This window comes from Phaseolus vulgaris, chromosome 6 (genome assembly GCF_051622355.1).
Source record: "Phaseolus vulgaris cultivar YP4 chromosome 6, ASM5162235v1, whole genome shotgun sequence".
NCBI classification, from domain to species: domain Eukaryota; kingdom Viridiplantae; phylum Streptophyta; class Magnoliopsida; order Fabales; family Fabaceae; genus Phaseolus; species Phaseolus vulgaris.
The window spans coordinates 20,629,560-20,654,046 of record NC_143503.1 but is presented as its reverse complement, the minus strand read 5'-3'; the positions used below and the strand labels follow the sequence as shown (position 1 = coordinate 20,654,046).

Below are 24,487 nucleotides of genomic sequence, written 5' to 3'. Positions count from 1 at the left end.
ATACTATAATATTAACGGTAAGTGAATTTTTTAGAAGTAAAAATAATATTGAGAATAAATCATTCTAATAATATTTTTAATACAATTATCCAGAAAATGTAAAAGAAAAAAAAAATCAATTTCACATTAAAAAAAACATATATTTAACCCTTATTAAATTGAAGGTATCAATTTCTTACTATTAAATTTAAATTAAGAGAATTTACGCATATGACCTAACTTTGGTTGGAAGCATATGCAGAATACATCAAATAATTGAACGCTAGAGAGAATGACGTGAAGATCTTGTTGATTGATTCCTTCCTTGCAAACTATACAAAGTTTATGTTAATCTCATATAGTTAATCAAACCTGGCATGAGTACTTTTTTCTTTCTTTCTTTCTATATACAACAATACTCATTCACTTCCAACACGTTATTAAAACTCGTTTATTACAAACACTTCATTAATCACTTTTCAGTGTCTCATTTCTCTCTTCTGTCTCTTTGTCTTGTTTGGTGTCAAATGGATTTCTAGCTGCCGCAGTCATTTTTTCACCCAAAACATCAATTTGAAGCTACAAAATCTTGCAACACTTTCATTGGTCAAAAATGTCTATTCGAACAAACCCTAAGAAAGCAATTCCTCTTGTGCTGAGGCGTCTGAGGATGACCAGGACCACCAAGACACTGGACAAATCATCTGATGAAAAGTTGGAAAAGTTGACTTCCCAACTAGACCAAATAAAGGATTTGTTCATGGCAGTGAAGAGCAATGGAGACGAACTCCTTGACACATTAACGCTCCTAGATCGCCATCTTCGCAGCATAGATGAGGATAACATAGACAAAGAGAAGTTTGAGAGTGACATCGACACCATTTTCCGAAGAATCAAGGACTCAACTGAAAAGTTGCTGCCAAAGGGTTGGGCCAGTCAAGGAGAAATACAAACATCTGTCTCATCAAAAGTAACAGCATCTCAGGATCACAAGACTAGAAAGTTGCACTCAGCTCCCTCTTCAAGCCAACACAAGGATGAGTTGCATGAGGAAAACTTGAGTCATAACATTGAGGTCAGCTATGAAAAACTCGAAGGACATCTACAACCCTGCTTGCTTTCTCTCCTAGTTTTCCCTGAAGATGCTGTTATAAATAAAAGACACACAATTTACTGGTGGATTGGAGAGGGTTTTGTGAAAAGTGCAGGAGAGAAAACAGCAGAGGAAGTAGGGGAGGGAGTGGTTGATGAGCTTCTGAATTGTCGAATGATTGTAGCTCATGGTAATGGCTTGAATCCCATTGTGAAAAGTTTCAAAATCAATCCTCGCATCCGTGGTGAGTTGGTGACGTTAGATTCAAGAAAAACGTTACCACATCTTGGATCGTCTTTCCAAATATTCTCCAATCAACGAGCTTGGTTAGTACTTGAGAAACGTAAAGTTGTACTAGGTGATGATCATTTAAAACCTAACCATTGGAAAAGTATTTTCAATGTTGGGGCAAGCTATCTGAGTTTTGATTCTGAATGGTTGGTTAAAATGAAGAGTTTAGAAGTACTTCAACTTGGTCGTTGGCAAGATTCACCTTCACATCACATTGAAGTGGGGAGTGAAGAATTCCTGAAGGAGTTGAGGGATCATAAGCAATTGAAGTATCTTAGTCTGCGCGGGATATCAAGAATACCCGAGTTGCCACCCTCCATTGAACAACTTGAGAACTTAGAAATCCTTGATCTCAAAGCTTGCCACAGTTTGGAAGCACTTCCAAAAAACATTGCATCAATGAAAAGTCTCACACATTTGGATGTATCTGAATGTTACTTGCTGGACAGCATGCCAAGGGGGATTGAGAAGCTCACTCAGCTCCAAGTACTCAAAGGGTTTGTAATAGGCAGTTCTAGCAAGTCACCATGCAGAATATCAGATCTTGCAAATCTGAAGAAACTAAAGAGATTCAGTGTACATATTGGAAGTGAGGCTGTGATACAAGACATGGAATTTGAAAGCCTTAAGGAGTTGACAGCAGTTAACTGTCTGAAAATATCATGGGGTGTGTCTGGAGAAAAATACAGTGATATTCAGGTCCTTTTCCCATCAAGTTTGGAGAAGTTGGACCTTGAAGGTTTTCCTGGATCAGGAATTCCAGAGTGGTTGAAGCCTAGTAGGGTACCGGGAGCTATGAAGAAGCTATATATAAAGGGAGGAAAACTCAAAAGTTTGGATCATGGTGAGATATGCCATAAGTGGCATGTGGAGATTTTGCGTCTCAAGTACCTAAAGCACCTTCAAATTGAGGAGCGAAAATTGCACAAGTTGTTTCCTTCACTGAGGTATGTAGAAAGAACAATGGTCCTGAACCAGTCTTTTCCGGAATGGAGACTTGAAGAGTGAGGGTGAAAGTAACTCCATGCCATGAAACAATTCATTTGTGTTATTTCAATTATACCATGCTACTTATGTAATTGTTTGTATTCCTTCTATCAAAGGTGATGATGGTTAAGATTCTTGAGTTAACGTTGTTTTACTTGTTAAATGTTTAAACTATGAGTGTTTTATATAAGGTAAATGTTCCTAAAGTGTTTCATGTAAAATAAACCTTTGTCTATTGACCTATTAGTGTCTCCCTTTAGTCTTCTATTTCCCAAATGATTGTAATGTTTCTTCATTCGATCAATAATATGCTATCTGGTTTGGAAAATATTAATTTCACACCATATAAAACAGAACACTTCCACTTACAACTTATTTTAATAATATAATAATATATATTTATAATCTATATTAAAATATAAAAAAGTATGATTAAAATAAAATATTGAGCTGTGAAATGAGTGTATATTTCTTTTTAATGGTATCAACCTATCGACACCCATGCATCTAGTTTATACTGATTTCAGTCGAACAAAACATATATTCAATATGATTATTGGATTAATTTTTTAATTTAGTCTACTAGGTTGAGAAATAGCAAAATGTGTAATATTTATTGGTAGCATCATCACTTAATTTATATATAAGGTTTAAATTAAAGAATTTTTTTTATCCAATTAATATATTTTATTTTTCGTGGAAGGGGATTTGGAGTTTTTGCTTTTATTTTCTTAAGATGCTTTTTATACGAAACTTTTCACTACAATAGAAACCGTGCTTTTCTCGGTCAAAAATAATCCAAATTAATGAAAATTGACGACAAAATGTTGGATTTGCATCAGCCCAGAAGTCGATGAGAAAAGCGTTGAAACAAAGTGCATCAACAAGCGAGAGTGACGAAAATTGTATGGGTCAAGCGGGCATGACACATAGAAACGCTATTATGCGGATCAGAAATGCGGATCAGAAACGTCATTATGTGTCAACCAAGTCGATTGATGACTCTTTTATGACGAGTATATCGAGGTAGAAGTAATAATTTTTCCTTAGGACGGATATGGAATTCATAAGGAATAGTTGTTTAAAATCCGTACAATAATTTAATTTGATTTGATATTGTCAATAGCTTGCATGAAATGTAAATAAAAACAAAGTAAAGAGTTAGTTGATTCAATTGAGAAAATTGGGTTTCGGGTCACCTCTCTTACTCTTTTTTTTTTCTTTATCAGCAAAAAGATTAAATAACAGGAACCACTTAAGGGGTGGTTCAACCTTATACATACCTAAAAAATATGAGACAATTTCTCTGGTCTCTCAAACCAACAAATAGAGAGACAAATAAATCTACCACTAAAAACCCGTACAGCCCGTTCACTTTCAAGACTAACTCGTACCAATTCAAAACTAACCTGTACAAATTCAAATCTAAAACATACAAACTCAAAACCTAACTGAAGGAGTAACTCTTATAAAAGCTCAATTTATTGAAAACATACAAGCCTTAGGATCAATGCACCACTTAGAGAGTAAGTAAAACTAGCAGAAACAGTTTTAGAAGTTACCCAAGACCAAACCTTTAATTGTGTCAAAGTGAACACTTCCGAAGGATCGATCACCCCTCCTTGGAAAATATGTTTATTCCTGTGCTTCCATAATTCACTAACTACAGCTATCCAAACACAATTTCAAACTACATTAACTTGGACAGGAGCATTTAGCAAAATAAAATGCAAGAAGTGAGTTGTTGGGACAACATGGTCAACCGACGCAATCCCTAACCATGTATAGCACTGATTCCAGACTAACCAAGCAATCCTGCAATCAAGAAACATGTGTTTTGTCGACTCCACAGCCATCCTGCAAAAACTACATAGATTGGTATCCACCAAAACCCCACGCCTCTCCAAGTTAGCTTTTGTGGCAATCGAATTAATCAACACCCTCCAAGCGATAATCTGCGCTGAGGGCAAAGCAGTAATCTTCCAGAGGAGGACAAACACACTTTTTCCCTCAACAGGGCCTCTTAAAAGATCATAGGCAGATTTTACCGAGAAACCACTATCCTTACCAGCCTTCCAAACTCGACTATGTGCAGAATTCAAGATAGAGGTCTTTCCATGCACTTCTTGTAACAGCTGGACTTCCTGGCATTTTCCCGATCAAACAGACCTCTCCTCCAAATTAACTTCCACTCCCATCTATCATTAATCCACCCCCACAAGACTGTAAACTACCTTCTTTATTACCACACAAAGAGAACAATCTTGGGAATTTACTTTTCAAATCTTCGTTGTCCACCCAAACATCTTTCCAAAACAAAATATCCTTCCCGTCTCCCACTCTCCACTCGCAACAATTCTCAAAGGATTTACCCCAATCCTCCATCTCCCAAATCCCCTTCAAGTCTCTCTCCACCAGCTGGAATCCTTAGCATTACTCCTTTGTTCTTGCAAATTTCTCCAGCCTCCGTATTTAGATTCAAGAATTTCTTTCCACAAACCATCCTTCTCAGTCTCCAGACGCCAAATCCACTTTCCCAGCAGTGCTGCATTGAAAAACCTTAAATTCAAAATTCCAAGACCACCAGCTTCTCTAGGCTCGCACACCTTTCTCCACGAGACCCACGCTACTTTCCTTCCTTCATCTCCCCATCCCCACAAAAACCTTCTCTGTACCTTTTCAAACTCCTTTAACACAGCAACAGGCAGTTTGTACACGGATAAATAAAACAACGGAATGGCAGAAAGCACCGACTTAATAAGACACACTCTCCCTGCCAACAAGAGAAATCTGCCTTTCCATCTACCCAACCTGCTCTTAACTCTTTCTAATACACCATCCCAAAACGAGACTCGCTTGTGACTCCCCCCAACGAGCAACCCCAGATATTTGAAGGGAGTTTTCATCACTTCACAATTAAGGATTGCAGCATACTGCTAAATCATAGTATGATCAACCTCCACCCCTCCAATTCTACTTTTTGAGAAATTAACCTTCAAACCAGAGGCTAATTCAAAACAGTGCAGAATAACCTTCAGATTGCAGACCGATTTAAAATTCGCTTCACATAAAAACAGAGTATCATCCGCATATTGAAGCATGTTCACCTTAACCTTTTGTGCCCCAACCTCCAGACTTTCCACCAAATTCTTCTCTACAACTATCCTTACAACACCTGCCAATCCTTCTGCCACAATGAGAAACAAGAAAGGCGCAAGAGGGTCACCTTGACGAAGACCCCTCTTTGGACAGAATTCTGAGGTAAGACTCCCATTTACAAGCACCGACACAAAGGAAGAAACCAAACAAGATTTAATCCATCTTATCCATTTTTCGCAGAAGCCTAGCCTTCCAAGCATGTAGAATAAGAACTCCCAACTTGCAGAGTCATAGGCCTTCTCGTAACCAACTTTAAAATAAACACAACTCTTCTTCCTTCGCTTCACCTCCTCTAAAACCTCATTTGCCACGAGGACACTATCCAATATGCCCCTTCCTTCCAAGAAAGCTGATTGCTTGGGATCAATCAACTTACTCATCACTTTCTTCAACCAGAGAGACAAAACCTTCGAGACAATTTTGTATAAACAACCTACCAAAGAAATAGGTCTGAAGTCGCTTAACTGCTGCGGATTGTCCATCTTGGGAACCAAACAGATGAAAGACGCGTTTGACCCCCTGGGCCAACTTCCTCTATCTGCAAACTCATTCACTGCCTTCAAAACATCCTCTCTAAAGATCTCCCAACAAAACTTTAAAAAACCAAAGTTAAACCCGTCAGGACCGGGACTCTTCGAGCTTTCACAACTCCATATTGCAAATTTAACTTCTTCGGAAATATCTTCTACCAACATTCTATTTTCCTCCCCAGAAACTGAACTGAAAGCAACATTATCCAACCTTATAGGAACCCCCTCAACTTCATCAAACCGAGATTTAAAAAAATTCCTAACCTTATCCTTTACCACCTCTGTATTATCACACCACAGGCCATCCACAAAAACTCCATTTAAGCCATTTCTCGCCCTCCTCCACTTAACAACCGAATGAAAAAAGCTTGTATTGAGATCCCCATGTTGCAACCACTGATGACGAGTTTTTTGCTTCAAAATAGCCTCTTGCTTAAAAAGGAACCGACTGTATTCTGCCAGCACCCGCCTCTCCTTCTTACCCTGCTCGTCTAGATCACTTTCATCATCTCTTTCATCCAGCTCTTGAACTTTCTTGACCAAATTATCCCCTTCAAGGTTCACATAACCAAAGACCTCCCTATTCCATATTTTTAAATCAGCCTTCAGCTTTTTCAATTTTTCTTTAAACACAAACATGCCTTCGCCTTGTACCTCGTAACTATGCCATTTGCTCCTGACAAAATCTTTAAACCTCTTGTCACTCTGCCACGCATCCAAACTTCTGAACGGTTTCGGACCCCAATCCACTTTTGAGACCTTAAGCACTAAAGCGCAATGATCAGAAACAATTCTACTTATAACAAATTGTTTACAATCCGGCCACACATCTAGCCATTCCCTGGACACCAAGACCCTGTCAATTCTACTTTTAACTGACCCATTTGGCTTGTACCAAGTAAATTTTCTCCCTACCATCGGTACATCCACAAGCTCAGAAATTTCAATAAAGTCATTAAACCCTCTGATATCTCTGTTGTAATCAAACGTGGAGAACAGACTCATTCTCTCTTCCTGTCACCTAACAGAATTAAAGTCTCCAATCACGCACCACACCCTATTGTTCTGGCGTCGTCTAAGCTCACCGATGTCTTCCCAAAGAACCTTCTTTTCCCTCAACAAGCTTGGACTATAAACGTTAACTATAACAACCTGAACCCCTCCACCACCCTTCCACACCCCTTCTACAGCAGAGAAATTGTTACCTCTGAAAAAATTGACGAGTTGGAATTGGTTGCTTCTCCACATAGTTATGATCCCTCCTGCATTATTTCTAGCACCAACTTCAATCCACCCAATATCATTAGATCCCCACAAATGAAAAATCAACTCCTTACTAACCTTGTCGCATTTAGTCTCCTGTAAGCATAACATATCTGTCTGTTCTTTGCTGATCAGATCTTTAATATATTTTCGTTTAATACCCCCTCCTATCCCTCTTATATTCATACTAACAACCTTCATCATCTGAAACACTGCTCTCCTTCCCAACAAGTTTCTGCTTACCACTGTCTCGGTTTTCCAAAGATTTTAACTTGCTAATAACAATTTCCTCGTCACCAATAAAGGAGAACCCGAGTTCCTTTCCTATGCTCCACATTCTAGCAGCTTCAAAGTTATCGTTTTTCAATCGATAAGCCTAGATCCATATTGGACAGCACTGTCGATGCTTCGCTGAGAGGAACATAGGACTCACGACTAACATTAACGTCCAACAAAGCTCGAGGTTGTGAGCCTGTTCCTCCAAAACTGACCAAAGGGACACAGTTGAACTCGCGACTTACAAAGCTTCCATCCATTTGACGGGTCGCACTTGTATTTTGATTAACATAATAATATTCTATCATTTGATTGATATTGATATACGTATAAAAATAATTTATACTGATTCCACACATAAAATTATTAAGGAGTCTCCTAATTTTTGTTTCCTTGTATATTTATATAAAAGCTCCTTATCATTACGATTAGACGTTAATAACAACTAACATTCCAAATATATTTCTTCAAATATGTTAAGCATTATCATTTATATTAGAAAATTTATTTTTCTAGCTGTGAACAACAGGCTCAAAAGATACTTCTCTACTATATTTTTTGCATGTATAGTCCCGCCTCTCTCAACTTTCCCCTTTCCACTATGACTTAATACATGTTGTATGTTGTGATTCCTAAAAATTTGGATTTTTTTGTAGAGTTTGCTTTTAGAAATTAATTTAGATGCCAATAATTTTGTAGTCTATAAAATAATATCTAATTTACTTAATATAATAACTAATTATTTTTTAAAAAAAATTAGTTTTTATTTAATGATTTTCTAGTAATGTTAATTGTTTTTATTTTATTTTTTTTAATGATAATTTTGTTATAACAATTTATTGTTTTATTAAAGACTAGATAGTCTAAATTTATAAATCATTTAAAAAACTAGGAGAATTAAGACTAGAAAAAAATTATTAAATAAAAATAGGAGATACAACTACACATCATAACCTATCTAATCCTTATCTTAAGCAGTTTGCAGTTTTGATGTTGAATAGGGAAAGAAACAGAATCTAGTGGTGTATGTGAGTGACTATTATATGGAAAATACAAAAACAAAGGAATATAATTATCTCTTTAGAAAATAAGAGAGTATATATGGATTATTCTTCCCTGTCGCAGAAGAAAACATGACATTAACAAAATTATACGAGTGAAGCAAAGCATGAATTTCTCAGACCAGGTCAAGACATTTTCAAGGAAACAAGTTGATCCAAAGACAAAATATGAATTGAGGGAAAAGTGACGAAAGGAAAAATCTGAAAAAAGAGCAAAGGCAAGATCAATATAATGCTCAAAAACAATTTTCAACTGTAACAACATTACAATGCTCAATAATAAGAACAAAGATAGGGGCAATAGTGACTCCAAGACTGAGTAGAACAGATTAAAGAGGTATGTAATATGCTAATTATGTAAATTATGTACCTAAGTGCTGTGTAAAAAGGAATTAGATAATTAAGTAGAAACCTATGAGGCTCAGACACTTCTCTTAAATGGCGTATTCATGTCGGACACACGTATCGGTGTCAACATTCGTAGGACACTCGTAGGACATTATCAGTAAAGTGTTCAATTCAAAAAATATTTGTTGGATTTTTTAAAATTCTAGCACGGTTCTAACACAATTTTAAAAAGTATAAATACAATAATTTTCTAAAAACTCAAATTTATTATGATTATAAAATAAGGAACAAATTTTTTTGAACCAATCATAAAAAATATCTTCATGCTCCCAAAAGAATCTCAAACATACTTTTGCACATAAATATTTATTTTCAATTTATATAATTCAAAATTATATAATATATAGATTCGTGTCCCTGTGTCCTACATTTTAGAGATTATACGTATCTTCGTGTCTGTATCCGTATCAATGCTACATGGGTAGAAACAAGCTTATGATGTAATACACATATACCATAGCTTAGACCATATAAGAATTAGTTGATCATACTTAGAAACTTTACATTCTATCTATGTACCTTTGTCTATAAAAATGATTTTAATACAAAATTATACTTGCTTGCCAAAAAAAAAAATTATTAGTTTTGATCCTCACAATAAATTTTAAAAATTTATACATAACTAAAACTGTATTCTTTTTATCTATATATATATATATGGAACTTAAATTGTATGATAAATAAAAATATATGTTTGGAAGAAAATGTTAAGAATGAAATCACATATTTAACAAGAAAAAAAAAATCATGTTTACTTATTTATGATTGAAAGTCATTTTTAACAATTTTATGAATATAGAATCATTTTTTTTTATTTGAATCCTAAACAATCAAAATTGAGCGAGAATAAATCGACAAAAAATTATATTAATCATACAAAGATTGTAAATTCTAGCAAATATTATAATATTGAATTCTATAAACGAACAAACTTTTCATTTGTGTGTAAGTTGAACCTAAAGCAAATGTTATATAAAATAAATAAATAAAAATGTTGTAATGTATGGATTAGACTTAGATTTATTTAGATAACTTCTCTCTATAAGTTTTTTTTTAAAGATGAATTTTTTTTTAGGAGAATTTCTACGCGTTCATTAAAACTTAAGTTAATTTTTTTTCTTTTATTTTATTATAAAAATAATTATGTAAAATGTCATTGAAACATCTTTATCTGTAAGAAGATGCTTCTACAAGTTTTTATTTGTAGAAGAAACCCATCCTCACGTCTATCTTTATCTCTACGTTAGCCTCCAAAAAAAGGTTTTTAAGTGGACAAAAAGGTGTACAAGTAGATTTTCCACACACTTAAAATTTCCACTTGTGTGCTAGCCACAGCATCTACTCAAATAAGGGGCCACCAAAAAAAATAACAATTATTTTAGTCAAAGTATTCGAAATTGCTCCACCAAGCTTTTTGGCTCACAAGAAACGTAGAGGGAAATCCATGGTCAAATATGTGACACAAATTTAATGTTTTCCTTGAGAATTCAATGGCACCACGCTTCCTTCTTTCCCACCACATTATTTAGCCTTCTCCTACTTCCACAAAATCACCATTTCTTCCCACAACCTCTCTGTTCAGTAACTCCAAATTTTGTATATCTTGCTCTTTCTCACTTAACAATTTGATTCTTCTTCATTTCTCAGCACTTCCAATGTATTCCTTACCCCAACACAAGTATACACCAAACTTGCACCATAAAGTTTGCAAGAATAGCTCACCCTTTCACCCATTTCGTGTGTATTGTTCAACCACCACTAACACCACTTCTACACCCAAATCCAATGTTAAGCCATTGGTCATTGAGCCTGGACTCGTGCCGGTAGTACCAAGGGTCATTACCACCATTGACAACCATCGTCCAATGAACAATGACACTAGTTTGCAATCAACATGGTCTCATAGAGCATGGGTGACATTTGGGTGTACAACTTTGCTCGTTTCCTTGGGAGAGTCTATAAAGGGTGCAATGGATTTGAACATGTGGGTTGAACCCATTATAGCAAGTTGGGTTGGTTACATTTTAGCTGATCTAGGATCTGGGGTTTACCATTGGGCTATTGACAATTATGGTGATGGCTCAACTCCGATTGTTGGAGCTCAAATTGAAGCTTTCCAAGGTCATCACAAATGGCCTTGGACTATTACCAGACGTGAATTTGCTAACAATTTGCATGCATTGGCACGAGCAGTGACCTTCACTGTGCTTCCTATAGTCCTAGTTTGTCATGACCCAGTTGTTCAGGGATTTGTTGGAGTGTGTTCAGGTTGCATCATGTTTAGCCAACAGTTTCATGCATGGGCACATGGCACAAAGAGCCGGCTTCCGCCACTCGTGGTGGCGTTGCAAGAGGCCGGTGTGCTCGTGTCACGGTCACAGCATGCTGCACACCACCGGCCACCCTATAACAACAACTACTGTATAGTGAGTGGAGTATGGAATGAGTTTTTGGACAAACACAAGGTGTTTGAAGTCATGGAAATGGTATTGTATTTTAAAACTGGGGTTAGGCCTAGGTCATGGACTGAACCTGCCCCTGAGTGGATTGAGGAGATTGAGATTTCTTCTCAAATCCAAGCCCAGTGATGTTTATTCTCTTTCCCATTAATTTTTAAATCTTTTATTGCACATATGTGTGAATGTGTAGCTTTTGGCTCATGTAATTTACTCTGTATTCAAATTATAGTGTTTGAAAGGTTATATATATGAAACAATGGGATGTTTATGCTGTTTCTTTATGTCAGTTTATATTAACATCTGCTCTCTGGTTGCAAGTCGAACCAATGTTGTTAAGATAGTTATTGAGAATGTTTTAATGTTTCTTAGTTTCTTAATTATAGAAGTAATCTGTTTCACTTTGTTTTATTTTCAAAAACTTGTATTAAAAGTACAAATTGATGACAATACATGTGTTTCCAATAATTTGTTTCACTCTGTATTTTATGATAAGTCTAGTAAAACTACTTTGAATTGAGGTTAGTAAAATTAAATGATATCAATTTACTATCGCAATTGATGTGAAATTATTTATTATTTATATTTAACTTAAGAGAAAGAAAAAAAAAAAACTCAATCGATTCTATTATGTCATTTACATCCTGGAATGAAATATTAACTGGGAACCTATTATGTATTATGAAACATGTGCAAAACATTAGCTTCAATTTGCAATGGTTTACAACATCATGAAGCTATTTGTCATGGAATAAACGAAAAGTATATTCAACAAAACTAATCATCATACTGGTTTGCAAACCAGACATTCTATGCATAAGTGGGTCACAAATTCTTGTGCCGGAACTGGATACAGGTATGCACATGATCAATGCTTCCATGATTTTGGTAAGTGGAAAAAATGGGGAAAGAAACTGAACAAAGTCCAAATAATTGTACTGCTTTATGCAAGCACCATTACAGAAAATGAAGTATATATTTCCAGTTCCCGATCACCATACATACATGTGTACACTAGATGAAAATACAATTAATCACATTTTAGGACAGAATTCAAGAAAGCAAAAGCAATTATAAATACCAATTTTGAAACAATCTAAACATACATGGGCCTTTAAAATTCAGACCAAAGTTTCCTTTCCACTAAATTTATTAGGAATCAACTGCTATTGAAGATGAGATGGGAGACACACAAGGAAACCAGTACCTCCGTCTACCATCTCTATGTCCATCATCAATCATTGCAAGTCCTTCCTGCATCAGCCAACAGAGTTTCATTATTGCATATGATTTGAAATTGGAGTGTTTCAATCAATTAAGAGAAAGGAAAAGAGTTTTCTTGTAAAACTTTTGGTTATCTTACATCAAGTAATGTATCAAGGGCATCGATGGCTCGGCCAGAACTCCAAGATAATCGTCTTTCTACTTCAACGACTGTCACAAATCCTTGAGCCTGCAATAAAGAAAATGTTATGTTCAAATAGCAAAATGATGCATGGTTACTTTTGCTAAATTAGATAAGTGAACAGAGGAAGTCTTTTCTTCACAAACTAGGAATCTAAGTTCTAACTAATGTCTATCAAATTAAAACACACCATGCGTCAAGTTTCTTGATTATATGATGAATTGTGCTGTGGTAACAAATTTAAAATTAAATCATAGTACCCCTCACCATTAAAAGCATAGATTGAAAGCTTAAATAAAGGATCATATATATATTGTTAGGGACTAAACCTACATTTGCTCAGTGACAACTTCTTTTTCTATTAATAATAAACCACAGATAATTACACGTTACCAGACAGACTAAAGCTGAAAGCGGTAAGCAACCTGCTTTTTTGTAAGCCAAAAAGAGAACATCAACCAACTAGATTGGTATCTTCCTATTTGATCTATCACTCTAAGCCACTGAAAATATTCAGTCTTATCCTCAACAAGCAATTAAAACGCAAGATCAAGTAAGTTCACAGGCTCACAGCTCTTAGAAAACATGAAAGGGACAAGTAACATTAGTGACTGATGATGACACCTTGAAAGTTAAACAAAGGTCATAGACGTGAGGATCCAATGAAAAAAAATACATACATAATCCAAAAAGGAAGAAATAGTTGTTACCTGGGCAAGTTCTAGAATTTCGTTGTGGTCTTTGTTCAACTCAGTTGGAACTGAACGAACAAGTTTTCTCTTTCCAACAGAAATAACTTCAAAACCACTACCCAGCACCTGAATTTTTTATTACACATCAGAATGAAAAACCGTGGGCTACACAAGGACACGTGTAATAAATCTCTCAACAAGTGGTGTATCAAAGATATTCGAAAAAAAATTATAAAGAAGGAAAATATACACAGCTCAAACACACATTCACTCCACAATCCAAATGTTCTTACAACATATACATGCAAGTTAGGTTCACTATATGTAATTTAGTTAGTCCAACTATAAGAATAGTCGACATCTTTTACTGAAAAAGACACAATAAAGATAAAAAGCGTTTAATTATAACACTGGCGTCTTTAGATAAGCACTGTGATCCATTACTGGATAGTCAGTAAATAATAGTGTGGCTACACAGATGCTAAGATCCTGTCAATATAGTTTTTTTTTTTCAAAAATTATTTATTATTTATGAAGGACTTCAAAACATAAAGATCAATAAACAATAGTTGTTTTATCTTCTGTTTACAATTCATAGATTTAAGGAAGAGTTTTGTCTTAAACTTTTCCCTAGTTTACTCTCAGAAAACTGAAGGTCATTCTTACAACTTAGGGCCATAATTCCAAGCAAGTCCAAAATTGTCAAAAGAAGAGGACTCCTCCCACAAGCAACCCTTTCACATCCCAAAATCCCAGTTTCCCAATTTAACCAAATATTATAACGTTTCTTATGCTTTTCTGATACATCTGTTTGACCATTAGCATTGGTGATTTCAGCTCATACCATCATCGAGTTTAAGTCTTGGGGAGAATCAAAACTCTTGTCCCAACTCCCAAATGTTGTAAGGTGTACAACAGTTAAAAGAAATCAAGAATTCAATGTAATGGGATTGTGAAGAATGAGATATTGCTGCTCAGTTATGGTCATTCCATAGCAGAACTAATTAATGGGAAAGAGTTGAAGGCATGCTGTAAAATTAGTAGCACGTTTACATTGAAAAATGCACTGATGTGCAAACATATGGGATAACAGAAACCTTAAGCACATTGATTTCAGATTGTCTTTGGCATTTATTTAAGATTTCCTGAGTGAAGCATACATTATCTACATCAAACTCACGAAAAGTGATAGTCATAAGCTAGTTTATGGGCAACCACCTTCAGCTTACTAATAGCACGCAGGCAATCATCCTCTGAAACAACTCCACGGTCATTTTTTCTTCTCTGGCGAAGAAGATGGCAGAGTTCCTGCAGGTTGATCAGTCCTCCATTGTGGGCTCTAGTAGCCAAGCAAATATCCACTATTTGAACTCCTGTCTAGTCAAGTAGCTTGTCTTAGCATACATGCTGAGCAAATAGTAAAATCAAGCAGGTTGGATTTAATTAAAAATATAAATCAGTAACGATATATAAAATTAAAAAGATAAAGACTTCAACAATCATAAATTTGTAACACGGTGAATTAAAATGTGTTGTGAATAAAACCATAAGTTAACCAAGGCTATCAGACTCGAGAGTCTACACAAACTCATGGGAAGTTTGTAAACTCGACTTGTAGAATTGTAAGAGTCTATTTCATATGGAAATTCAACAAAAAGAAAATAATAATGAGAATGTAACAGCATTGACATCAGTAGAATTTGAACCACTTCCAGACATCTTAAAACTTGCATTTGGACATAACCAAGGGATGAAACAAAAGAAAGCAATGAAGCCAAATCGAAATAGACCCAAAATGAAAATGAAGCCACACCCCCAAATAAAAATAAAACCCCAAATAAAAATAAAAACCCAAACAGAAAAAAATCCCCTAATTAAATTAAGTCACAAAACACCACACCCCAAATTCAAAACCCTACGCAAAAACAGAAGCAGAACTGAAGGAGTAGGAGTTGACGAGATGCGATGGCGAGGCAAGGCTAGGCAACAACTAGACGGCATGAGGCAAGACGTCATGATGGCACTACGATAACAAAATGTGAGGCGAAAACACCACCCAAGGCAAGAATGGTGACAGCAGAACATGACAACAAGCCAAGGTGAAAGGGGAGGAGAGCATGGTGATGACAACGATGAACACAAAACACAAAACAGTTCCAAGTATGAAACATGAAACCTAAATCGTGACACTAAACAAAACAACCTATGTGTGGGTCATTTTGGGATTTTCTTCCACCCCCATTCACTCGACTTTTGACTCACGAGTTTGTACCGAATTCACCGAGTTCATCCAAGTCTGGCCTGAGTTTGCTCAAAAACGAGTTACACACGAGTTCACTTGTGACCCGCCGAAACCTAAAACCCTAAACCTGTCACTAGACTCGTAAACTCATAAGGATTTATTGGTTAGCCCTAGAGTTTCATAACCATGAGTGTAACCACCATGTTCATAAGGAACATCTTAAAGGATAAAATCCATAGAATACCAAGCTTTGACAGTCATAGATTTAATTAACAATAAAATGTCCGATTAGTTATCGAGTTTTCCAGGCATGCATTTCTTCATAATATTAAGATTACTTCTGCAAACCACAGCTGTTCTACTAGCATTTCTTGCGATAAACTCTATCTTAAAACCAATTGGCATTAGATGAATTTACCCAACGTATATATAAACCGCACCCCTAGTAATTGAGGATGGTAATGTAGCACTTTCCAACACCCCCTCTGTAGATGCCTGACAGACCCAGCACTATGCACCAAAAACTATAAAAACAATGGAGATCCCCTCCAAAAATGGGAAACAACATAAATGTGATTTAGGCTCTGATAATCCGTTAGTTTCCATTACATTATGCATCTCCTTGTCCCATGACAACCTAACAAAAAACTAAATGAGAACTGCCACCCCATATGTGTGTGATATGATATTGATGATAACTGACCAGCTAAGGATGCCAAACAAACTAAATATCAAAACATTGTTAAGGCTGAAAATCAGGTATTGTCAGCAGACATAAAGGGACATATGCTAAATATAATTCAGATCAATCAAGGTATCGTATTCATGTGCAGTGCTAAGTATGATATCTATGCCTATATCAGATGCTAGTTTTGAAATTTGTTAAAAATCTTCCTATTGCTAAGTCTTCTTCCCTAAAAGTGAACTTGGTAAATAGGATGACAAATTCTATTATCCTTCCTCCCAGTGTTATTCTTATTTACTGGAATAAAATCTCCAATACTAAATTCAGGCATTCCTATCTGAATAGTTCAGACAATACAAACACTAGCATTGCTGCTCTTTTCCTTTATTTTTTTTCTCGGATATTATATGTTAATTATCACAATGGAATATGAATAATTGTACATAAAAGTTCCATGCATGCATATCAAACTTATTTGAAACAAGGATATATCACTAACCCAGTTCATAATAGAAGTCACCAATTCCTAACAGCTCTGCCCAGAAACCCTTGTTTGAGGCCAAGGGATCTACTCCAACTTTGGCACACATCTCATGAAACTGTGATCTGAATGCAGGGTTCTTGCGTATGTCATTCTGAACAAATAAAATCAACCATTAGAATCATTAAATTTAATCTAATTGCAAAATAAGTGATAATTTTTCATAAGGCCAACACTAGAAACCATGAACAATACGTATTGGTACTCATTAGGTAACCACAACCCAAAATATTCAAGGCTAACAAATTAGTCAAGCACGCCCTTTAAAAGAATTCCAGCGACAGCTAAGTCATCAATCAGCAAGCAACATAGCTAAAATATTTCAAATTCATCCTATTCCTATGTCCCCTTCTAGAGGATGTGTTGTGAGCATTTCCCAACTTTTATTAACGACACTTAAAAAAACTTAATGCATTTTACAAAACGAATTCAAAGTATTGTTGGTCCTATTAAAGATCAACATAGATTACTGTAATCCTAATTGAAGAACAAGTTTTGTCCTTCATTAAGTACCTAAAAACATCAAAAGCAACTCCTTTTCCACTTAAACCATCCAGCTCCAACAACCCAAATGAGTTTTCCCAACACCCCATCATAAAAAACGGCGCTGTAGAATGAAACAATCTGACACACAATCCACGAAGAACTCGATGATAAATAAGACAAATCATACAAACTATACCAATTATATCGAGACAAAAATGAAAACTAAGCATCATATGCAGCATAAAAGACCAACTCATCGTAGCACCACAAGATGGCTTTCACTGTCCACAGCAAAAACCAAGAGGGTAAAAAAAGTGGGGTAAAAAAAACAAAAGGAAAAAGGGACCTTGTGTTTGCGAGCGAAATCTTCGAGCTGAGAGCGAAAGGTGGCAAGCTGCTCCTTCATCAAATCCGTTCTGATCTTTGCGACATTTTCACCCAGCAAACGAAATTGATCCCTCGCAGCAGCATGCGTCTGCAACCCTCCAATTCCAGGCCTTCTTCTCATTTCCCTTTATCTTTCGCCGAATCGTGGTTCCAATTTTATGGCTTCTCACAAATTGGTTTTTCTGGGTACTGATTTCTTCGATCAAATTTAGAAGGAAGTGACGAATCTTCTAAGATCATGAAAGGAATCAAAATAACAATTAAACATGTTTTTATTTCTTTATATTAAAATAAAGGTGAGTTTTGATTTTTATTTTTAAAAAAAATCTTTAATTTTTTATCCCGGTAAAATTTGAAGTAATTAGTTTTGATTTTTGTAAAATATATAATTTTTTATTTTTTATTTTATCTTTCATTCTTTTAAATTTTAAAATTAGTGATTTTAAGTCCTAGCATTCATTTTAAGATATGAAAATAATATATAATTTACGTGTTTTAAAAGTGTCAGATATTTATATTATATCACATTAATAATCAACATTACTAAAATTATAACTTGATTTATCATTCAATCTATATATAATTAACAAGTATTAGATAATGTGATAGATAAAGGTAATAACTTTTTTGTTTTAGAACAATTAGTAACAAAGAAAAATATTATATGAGAACTAAAATTAAAATATTTTTATTTTATAAAAGTTAAAAACATATTTAAGCTTTAAAATAATTATCTTTAGAACAAAAGTCAAAATTATATAAATTAATTTAGACGAAATGATCCATAGTGAAATTAATCCCTAAATATGAATGGTGTTTTTTTTAGTTTAACTTCTGTATGTATAAAAAAAGTTATTACGCTAATTATATACAAATATATTTAATTATGCATTTTAAAATATTTAATTATATATATACATTAGTAAATTAGAAAACTAGTCCTTGACCCCTACTAAATGAATACCCTGTTTAATAGATATTGTAATTTGCATGAATATTCTAAGTATTAATTAAAATAATTCATTATGTTGACAAAAAATAATGTGTTGACTATTAACATTCATTTATCTAATAAAATAATATATTATTTTGCAATATGTTCTTTAATATTTACATCTAAAGTCATTTCTAATTAGTTATTATCTCATTATTTGATCTATAAATTAAGAAACAAATATTTATTTTGAAATTTAAATTTTAGAAATAAATATTTGATTTAAAAATTAATATATATATATAAATTAAAAATGTTGAAATAAAACTGTTATAAGAGAATATTGTAAAAATATGTAAAACTTAAACTCAATACTCTTATTTGACTTCAACACTGACCATTTTTATTTTTGAATTATATTTACTATTTCAGATTTTTAAATCCAGAATAAGGGTAATTTTGGAAATTTAAAAAAATAATAGGATGCAGGATGGAACTGATATGGTGCAGGAAAAAATTGCCTGATATAAAAAGGTTTGATTTTTCTGATTTTTTTAACTTTTTATCTGTTTAACCTATTTCACACAACAGTACCTACATATTGTAGTGTTGAATTGCAATTATATATTATATTCGTCGTTTGTGTTAAACTTTATGGAAGCAGTCAAGAAAATTTAGAATGACAAAATTCGTATTTGTATATATTTTAAGGACAAAATTATATTTTTTAAATTCCAAAGGTGAGTTTTGAGACTTTAACAAAAATGAATAGTATGTTTCAGCAAAATGCATTCAGATGAAAAGCATTTTGACAATTGATTATTAGCCAAAAGCAAACTCATGATTCATCTACAAGCTTTCATATAAAATAACAAGTATGAGTATCAACCAACCACCTTTCCAATTTTTCATGTAAAATGGACTTGCTGACCAAAATTGCAGTACCATAGTATATACAAAATCACTATGATCCAAGTTTGTATAAACCAGATTAATATGTTACCCTCATTTCTTCTGCAACTTTCCCGTTTACATGTGTAAACTATCAACTATGGTAGTCCTAGAATATCTAATGAAGTTAAGCCAATGGTCATAATCTATGTTGATGAACCAGTAGCTTCCTTTGGTATCAGAAACAGAAAAGCAACTGGGATGAAATTGCACAAGGCATGAACTATGATGCCCAAGAGAAGATTGTCAAATGATCCTGAATCAATGTTCAACACAGAAGCCAAACCAGCACCCACAAAAGACCCCACTGTGGTTCCAAAGTTGTTTATTGACATGAAAAGGGCAAATAAAGTCCCTTCAATTCCTGGGGGACATAGTTGTCCAGATAAGATCAGGAAAGGCATAAACCTGCAGTTATTTTTTTCCAGAAAAAAATTATGGTTAGGAATTGAAACTAAGTGTGTAACTCAAAAAATGGATCAAATCATTGTGATTCCAGCAGGAAAAACATTTACATCTTTAACTAAATAAAAAGAGAAGCAATAACTAACTTGAATTGATTGATTCCATCAGCAAGAGCTGAGCCGAAAAGCACCATAATCTTGTCTGAGATACCAAAGGCAATATTTTTCCTAGAAACTACCACAATTTGCAGAAGATTCAAGAAGGCCAACCCAATATGGGCACACCTGTTATGAGGATGAAACCATATCAGTATATTAAATATTCAAAAAATAGCCATCCACCAAAGAAAAATAATCCTTAGTTTCTTACATGAGGATTTTCCGTAGGGTCATATACTTCAGGTGACGATTATAAATGAAGGTTCCCAGCATAAGTCCCAACCAACCAACAACCCGTGCAGTCCCAAGGAAAGATGGTTCTAACTTTAAAACCTCGGTTTCATAGTAGAAGATGACAGTTGAAAGATTCGGAATGGTAATGTGAGCAAGGAAAAACCAAGACATAGGCCTGTCCTCACCAACATACAACAAAGATTATTAGTAACCAATGACCATGTTATAGCATATGCATGAAATGAATTAGCTTCACTCTGTAAGGCCTTACACACAAACACGCATATAGAGGAGTATAAAAATGAAGATCATAAATATCTCACATGTTTTTATTAGTTTTCTGTTTAATTATTAGTTGGTATAGAAAAAAAATTCAGGTTACCATGTGCAGATTGCTTGGTTCATTAAATATTGTAGAGTTATTAGGTTCTCTGTTTCATAGATTCTTTACCATTCATTTCTGTATATAGTCCAGGGTACCTTATATTAGAGATTTAGGATAAAAGTTATATCAAATATTCAGTTTTTTCACCAAATCATTCAGCCAAACTAATATATTCGCAGTTCTGAACCATTGCAGATAAGGATTTGATGGTAACATCTCTTTGTTTGTAGTGTCAATGGAAAAAGTGTGCTAGAGAATATGTTTCTAGTACTCCTCTTTCAAACATTTAAAGGTTTTCATGTGAAGAAAGATAGAGATAATCATGTCAATAGGCTGCAGTTTACATTAGTAACCTTCCGTGTCTATGTAGTTAGATGTTTGCAGGAACTAGGATGAACATGTTTAATAGGCAAAGTACCATCTTTAAGAAGAGGTAAGAGGATGCAGGATGCAGGTTTACTCGAACTATACAGATAAATAAAACACTCAAAGAGAATATGTGACTTCAATAAGGAATCATTCATAATCTTATATGTATGCTATCAGAATTGAAAATATTCACACCAGACAAAAACTTTAAATATTACATTAGTTACCTCCAAATCATTGGCTGTCTAAATGCACGACACAAATCATAAATAGCTTCTTTCAAAGAATGGAACCACTTTAATGCCAGGGGGTCTTCTTTGTTCAAAGTCTTTGATTTGCTGCTATTTACTGATCTTCCTTTTGCATTCTTTTTGCCCTTCTTTCTTCTTCTTGTGCTGCTATGGGACTTTTTGGTTAAAGGACTACCTTCATCCAGAGTACTACCATTCATATGTGAATCTTCTAGTGAAACTTTGCTATTTACTGAGTTCTCCTCCACAAAACAGCATGATAATAACTGTATGCATGGTAGTACACAAAATAGAAGAAAAATAGCATCTATCCGTAAATTGGATAATGCATATCCTCCTAACAAACTCCCACATATTCCTCCCAAAGCCATAGAAGACCAAGATATTGACTGGAGATCTCCTGCAAAGGAGGCCCTGACCCACAAAGCATGCACTTAATCAGAGTGTAAGAAAAGCATTCAGAGATATTACATGAACAAATATCATACTCCAGAGAGTCAAACCCAAGGTTAGACACCAATACAAAATATAGAATATCCACCATTAAGGTTCAGAAAAGGGAATCCCTCCAGGTCAAACCTTATCTATGGGTCTGATAACTGAACTATGTCTAAGTTAAAGGTTATGAACAAACGTTACAAAATTAACTCTGTCTTGGAAACAGCCTTCATTAATCCATTATATTGAAAGATTACAAATTTGTATGTTCTCAGAAAGAACAAAATATATATAATTCAGTTTTAGTGAGAAGGGTGACATGCTAGTATCAAATCAATATAAAAATTTCTTGCAAAAGAGCAAAAAATATTTCACAATGTCTTGTAAATTGAACACGGTAGCAAACAATAAGAGAGGTATACAAAAAAAATATGAAAAGCAAACACTCATTCCCTGTTGCTTTTCAAAATTTCATTGCTTTTAAGTGATTAAGAATCAACTCGCACACCATTGACATTAACATGTTCACCATTGGTCATACAGTATTTGATTTTATCCTACATCCTTGTTCTGAAGATTGAAAAAATTGCAAATAGGCTACAAATTTTGAACTACAATTCCAATGTTCTGTGCATCTTTTTGTTTCTGCATTTTTGTTAATTTGTTGTCCCATATTTTTGAATTACCAATACCTCTATAAGTAGGAACTCTATTCAATATGAAGTTTGTCAGCAGAAAATGAGAATCGGGAACCTGTGATACAAACATACCGGTCAAATCTTACTGCCTCAGCTATCATTGCATCAACAACAACATCCGCCATGGCTGAGCCCAAGTTTTGTGCAGTCAACAATACCATCAGGTGCCATGTTGAATCCCTCAAGGTTGAATTTAAGCCTAAAATCAACCATGGCACTAGGGAAAGCACAGTGGCAATCACTAAGTAGGGACTCCGTTTTCTTCCTTTAATTGGAATGCAATCAGAAATTATTCTGTGTGTATCAGTAGCCAAATCAGATTGCAAGGAGATAGTGTAAAATTGATTCACTAAACAAACAGTTAAAGATATACAAAGGCTAATTAAACTGCAGCTTTTAACAGTCAACACAGTTCTGTAGATTGGAGAGTCACGTAAAAACAATAGTAAAATTTCTGATGAAGGTACTTTTCATGCTGAATTAAAAAGTTACTTATTTATCCAGAGTTTAGGATCTTGCATTCTTGTGCATTGTGTCACTTTTTTCCAATTTAATGTGTATATCTGTCTTTTTGAATACCTGGAGTTCTTGTTTTAATGAAATGAAAAATAAATTACAAAATCCACATTAAGATTAGAATATATTAGTTTTGTAGTTACTACTTTCTATGCATGCACAAATCTCCCTGTGTGTTAGGTGTTTCTACGTGTGAATAATCAATTTAAAAAAACAATGATCCATACCCATATAATGGTTTAATGCTCCATGGAAAAAATGCTACTGAAAACACAAATTGGGAGGCTGAAGGTGACAACTTTAGATTATCTTTAAGCTGGTAGGAAATCGCTGTCCATACAAAAGACCTAAAACCCTGCATAAATCAATTGAAAGGGTAAAACAAAAATGCAAGATAGTAATTACCCTTATATAATGTTATATCATCATGTCACTCCAGCAATCTAATATCAGCAGATAAAGTTATAAAATAACCATTTCTCAGAAAACGTACAAAAAAAAACCCTGGTTCAGAGAAATTTTGTCAGCAGAAAAAGGACAAAACAAATTAATTGACCAATAATACCCATTTTAACAAAACCAAAAAGAGAGCATCAGAATTCAGATCTTAAAGAAAAGGGGGAAGTAAAATAAAACCACCGTCAAATCCAAAAAATATTCAAAATTTAAATGAAAAGCAGACAAAGGGTGAAGAATTGAGACCTGGGTGAAGTAAATCAAGCAAATCAGCCAAAGGAAGGCAGTCCCAAATGCAGCATTCAACTGCTTCGTCCATTGGATCATTGTCGACTCAAAACCTCACTCTTCTGAACCCTTTTGCGTGTGTTTTCTTGTCTATTCTCAGTTCTCACGACGAAGATGGTGCTGATTCATTCGAGTGTTGTGTTTCGGAGCAGGGACAAGAAAACATTTCCGTTTTCCCTCGCAACGGTTTCAACAGTGGTGGGAGTTATTATCTTTTGACGGTTTTATCCCTTTCTATTACGGTCTCGAAGTTGGCTGTAACAGGGTTATCTCCGTAATTTAGTTGTATGGCTGACACGTTCATGAAGCGAACCAGATTTTGCCACGTTTACAACAGGGACCCACTGGAAAATGACAGTGACAGTTTGACTATTTTTCTGAAAATGGCCTGGTCAACGTAATTGTATTGACTTTTGGTGGAAAATTATACTTCTCCCACTTTATCATACCTTTTTAATTATTC

At 34.5% G+C, this 24,487-nt stretch overlaps 4 protein-coding genes across 4 annotated transcripts; 2 read left to right on the top strand and 2 right to left on the bottom strand.

Moving 5' to 3' along the window:
• Nucleotides 1–403: 403 nt before the first annotated feature.
• On the top strand, nt 404–2,668 carry LOC137833416 (uncharacterized). Its single transcript, XM_068641768.2, has one exon. The coding sequence runs from the start codon at nt 593–595 to the stop codon at nt 2,369–2,371; it is 1,779 nt and encodes a 592-aa protein (XP_068497869.2). The 5' UTR covers nt 404–592; the 3' UTR covers nt 2,372–2,668.
• Nucleotides 2,669–10,452: 7,784 nt separating this feature from the next.
• Nucleotides 10,453–11,781, top strand: FADA (fatty acid desaturase A). The gene has a single exon (XM_068638746.2). It carries the CDS (start codon nt 10,703–10,705, stop codon nt 11,633–11,635), a length of 933 nt encoding a protein of 310 aa, XP_068494847.2. The 5' UTR covers nt 10,453–10,702; the 3' UTR covers nt 11,636–11,781.
• A 637-nt stretch (nt 11,782–12,418) lies between these two features.
• VPS22 (EAP30/Vps36 family protein) lies at nt 12,419–18,195 on the bottom strand. Its single transcript, XM_068638747.2, has 6 exons — nt 17,901–18,195; nt 17,027–17,162; nt 14,819–14,973; nt 13,619–13,726; nt 12,867–12,956; nt 12,419–12,757 (listed from the first exon to the last, which is right to left on the bottom strand). Exons 1-6 carry the CDS (start codon nt 18,060–18,062, stop codon nt 12,656–12,658), a joined length of 753 nt encoding a protein of 250 aa, XP_068494848.1. The 5' UTR covers nt 18,063–18,195; the 3' UTR covers nt 12,419–12,655.
• Nucleotides 18,196–19,753: 1,558 nt separating this feature from the next.
• Nucleotides 19,754–24,224, bottom strand: LOC137831175 (Major facilitator superfamily protein). Its single transcript, XM_068638748.2, has 7 exons — nt 23,983–24,224; nt 23,508–23,635; nt 22,837–23,058; nt 21,605–22,042; nt 20,601–20,798; nt 20,378–20,515; nt 19,754–20,234 (listed from the first exon to the last, which is right to left on the bottom strand). Exons 1-7 carry the CDS (start codon nt 24,061–24,063, stop codon nt 19,973–19,975), a joined length of 1,467 nt encoding a protein of 488 aa, XP_068494849.1. The 5' UTR covers nt 24,064–24,224; the 3' UTR covers nt 19,754–19,972.
• Nucleotides 24,225–24,487: the final 263 nt, after the last annotated feature.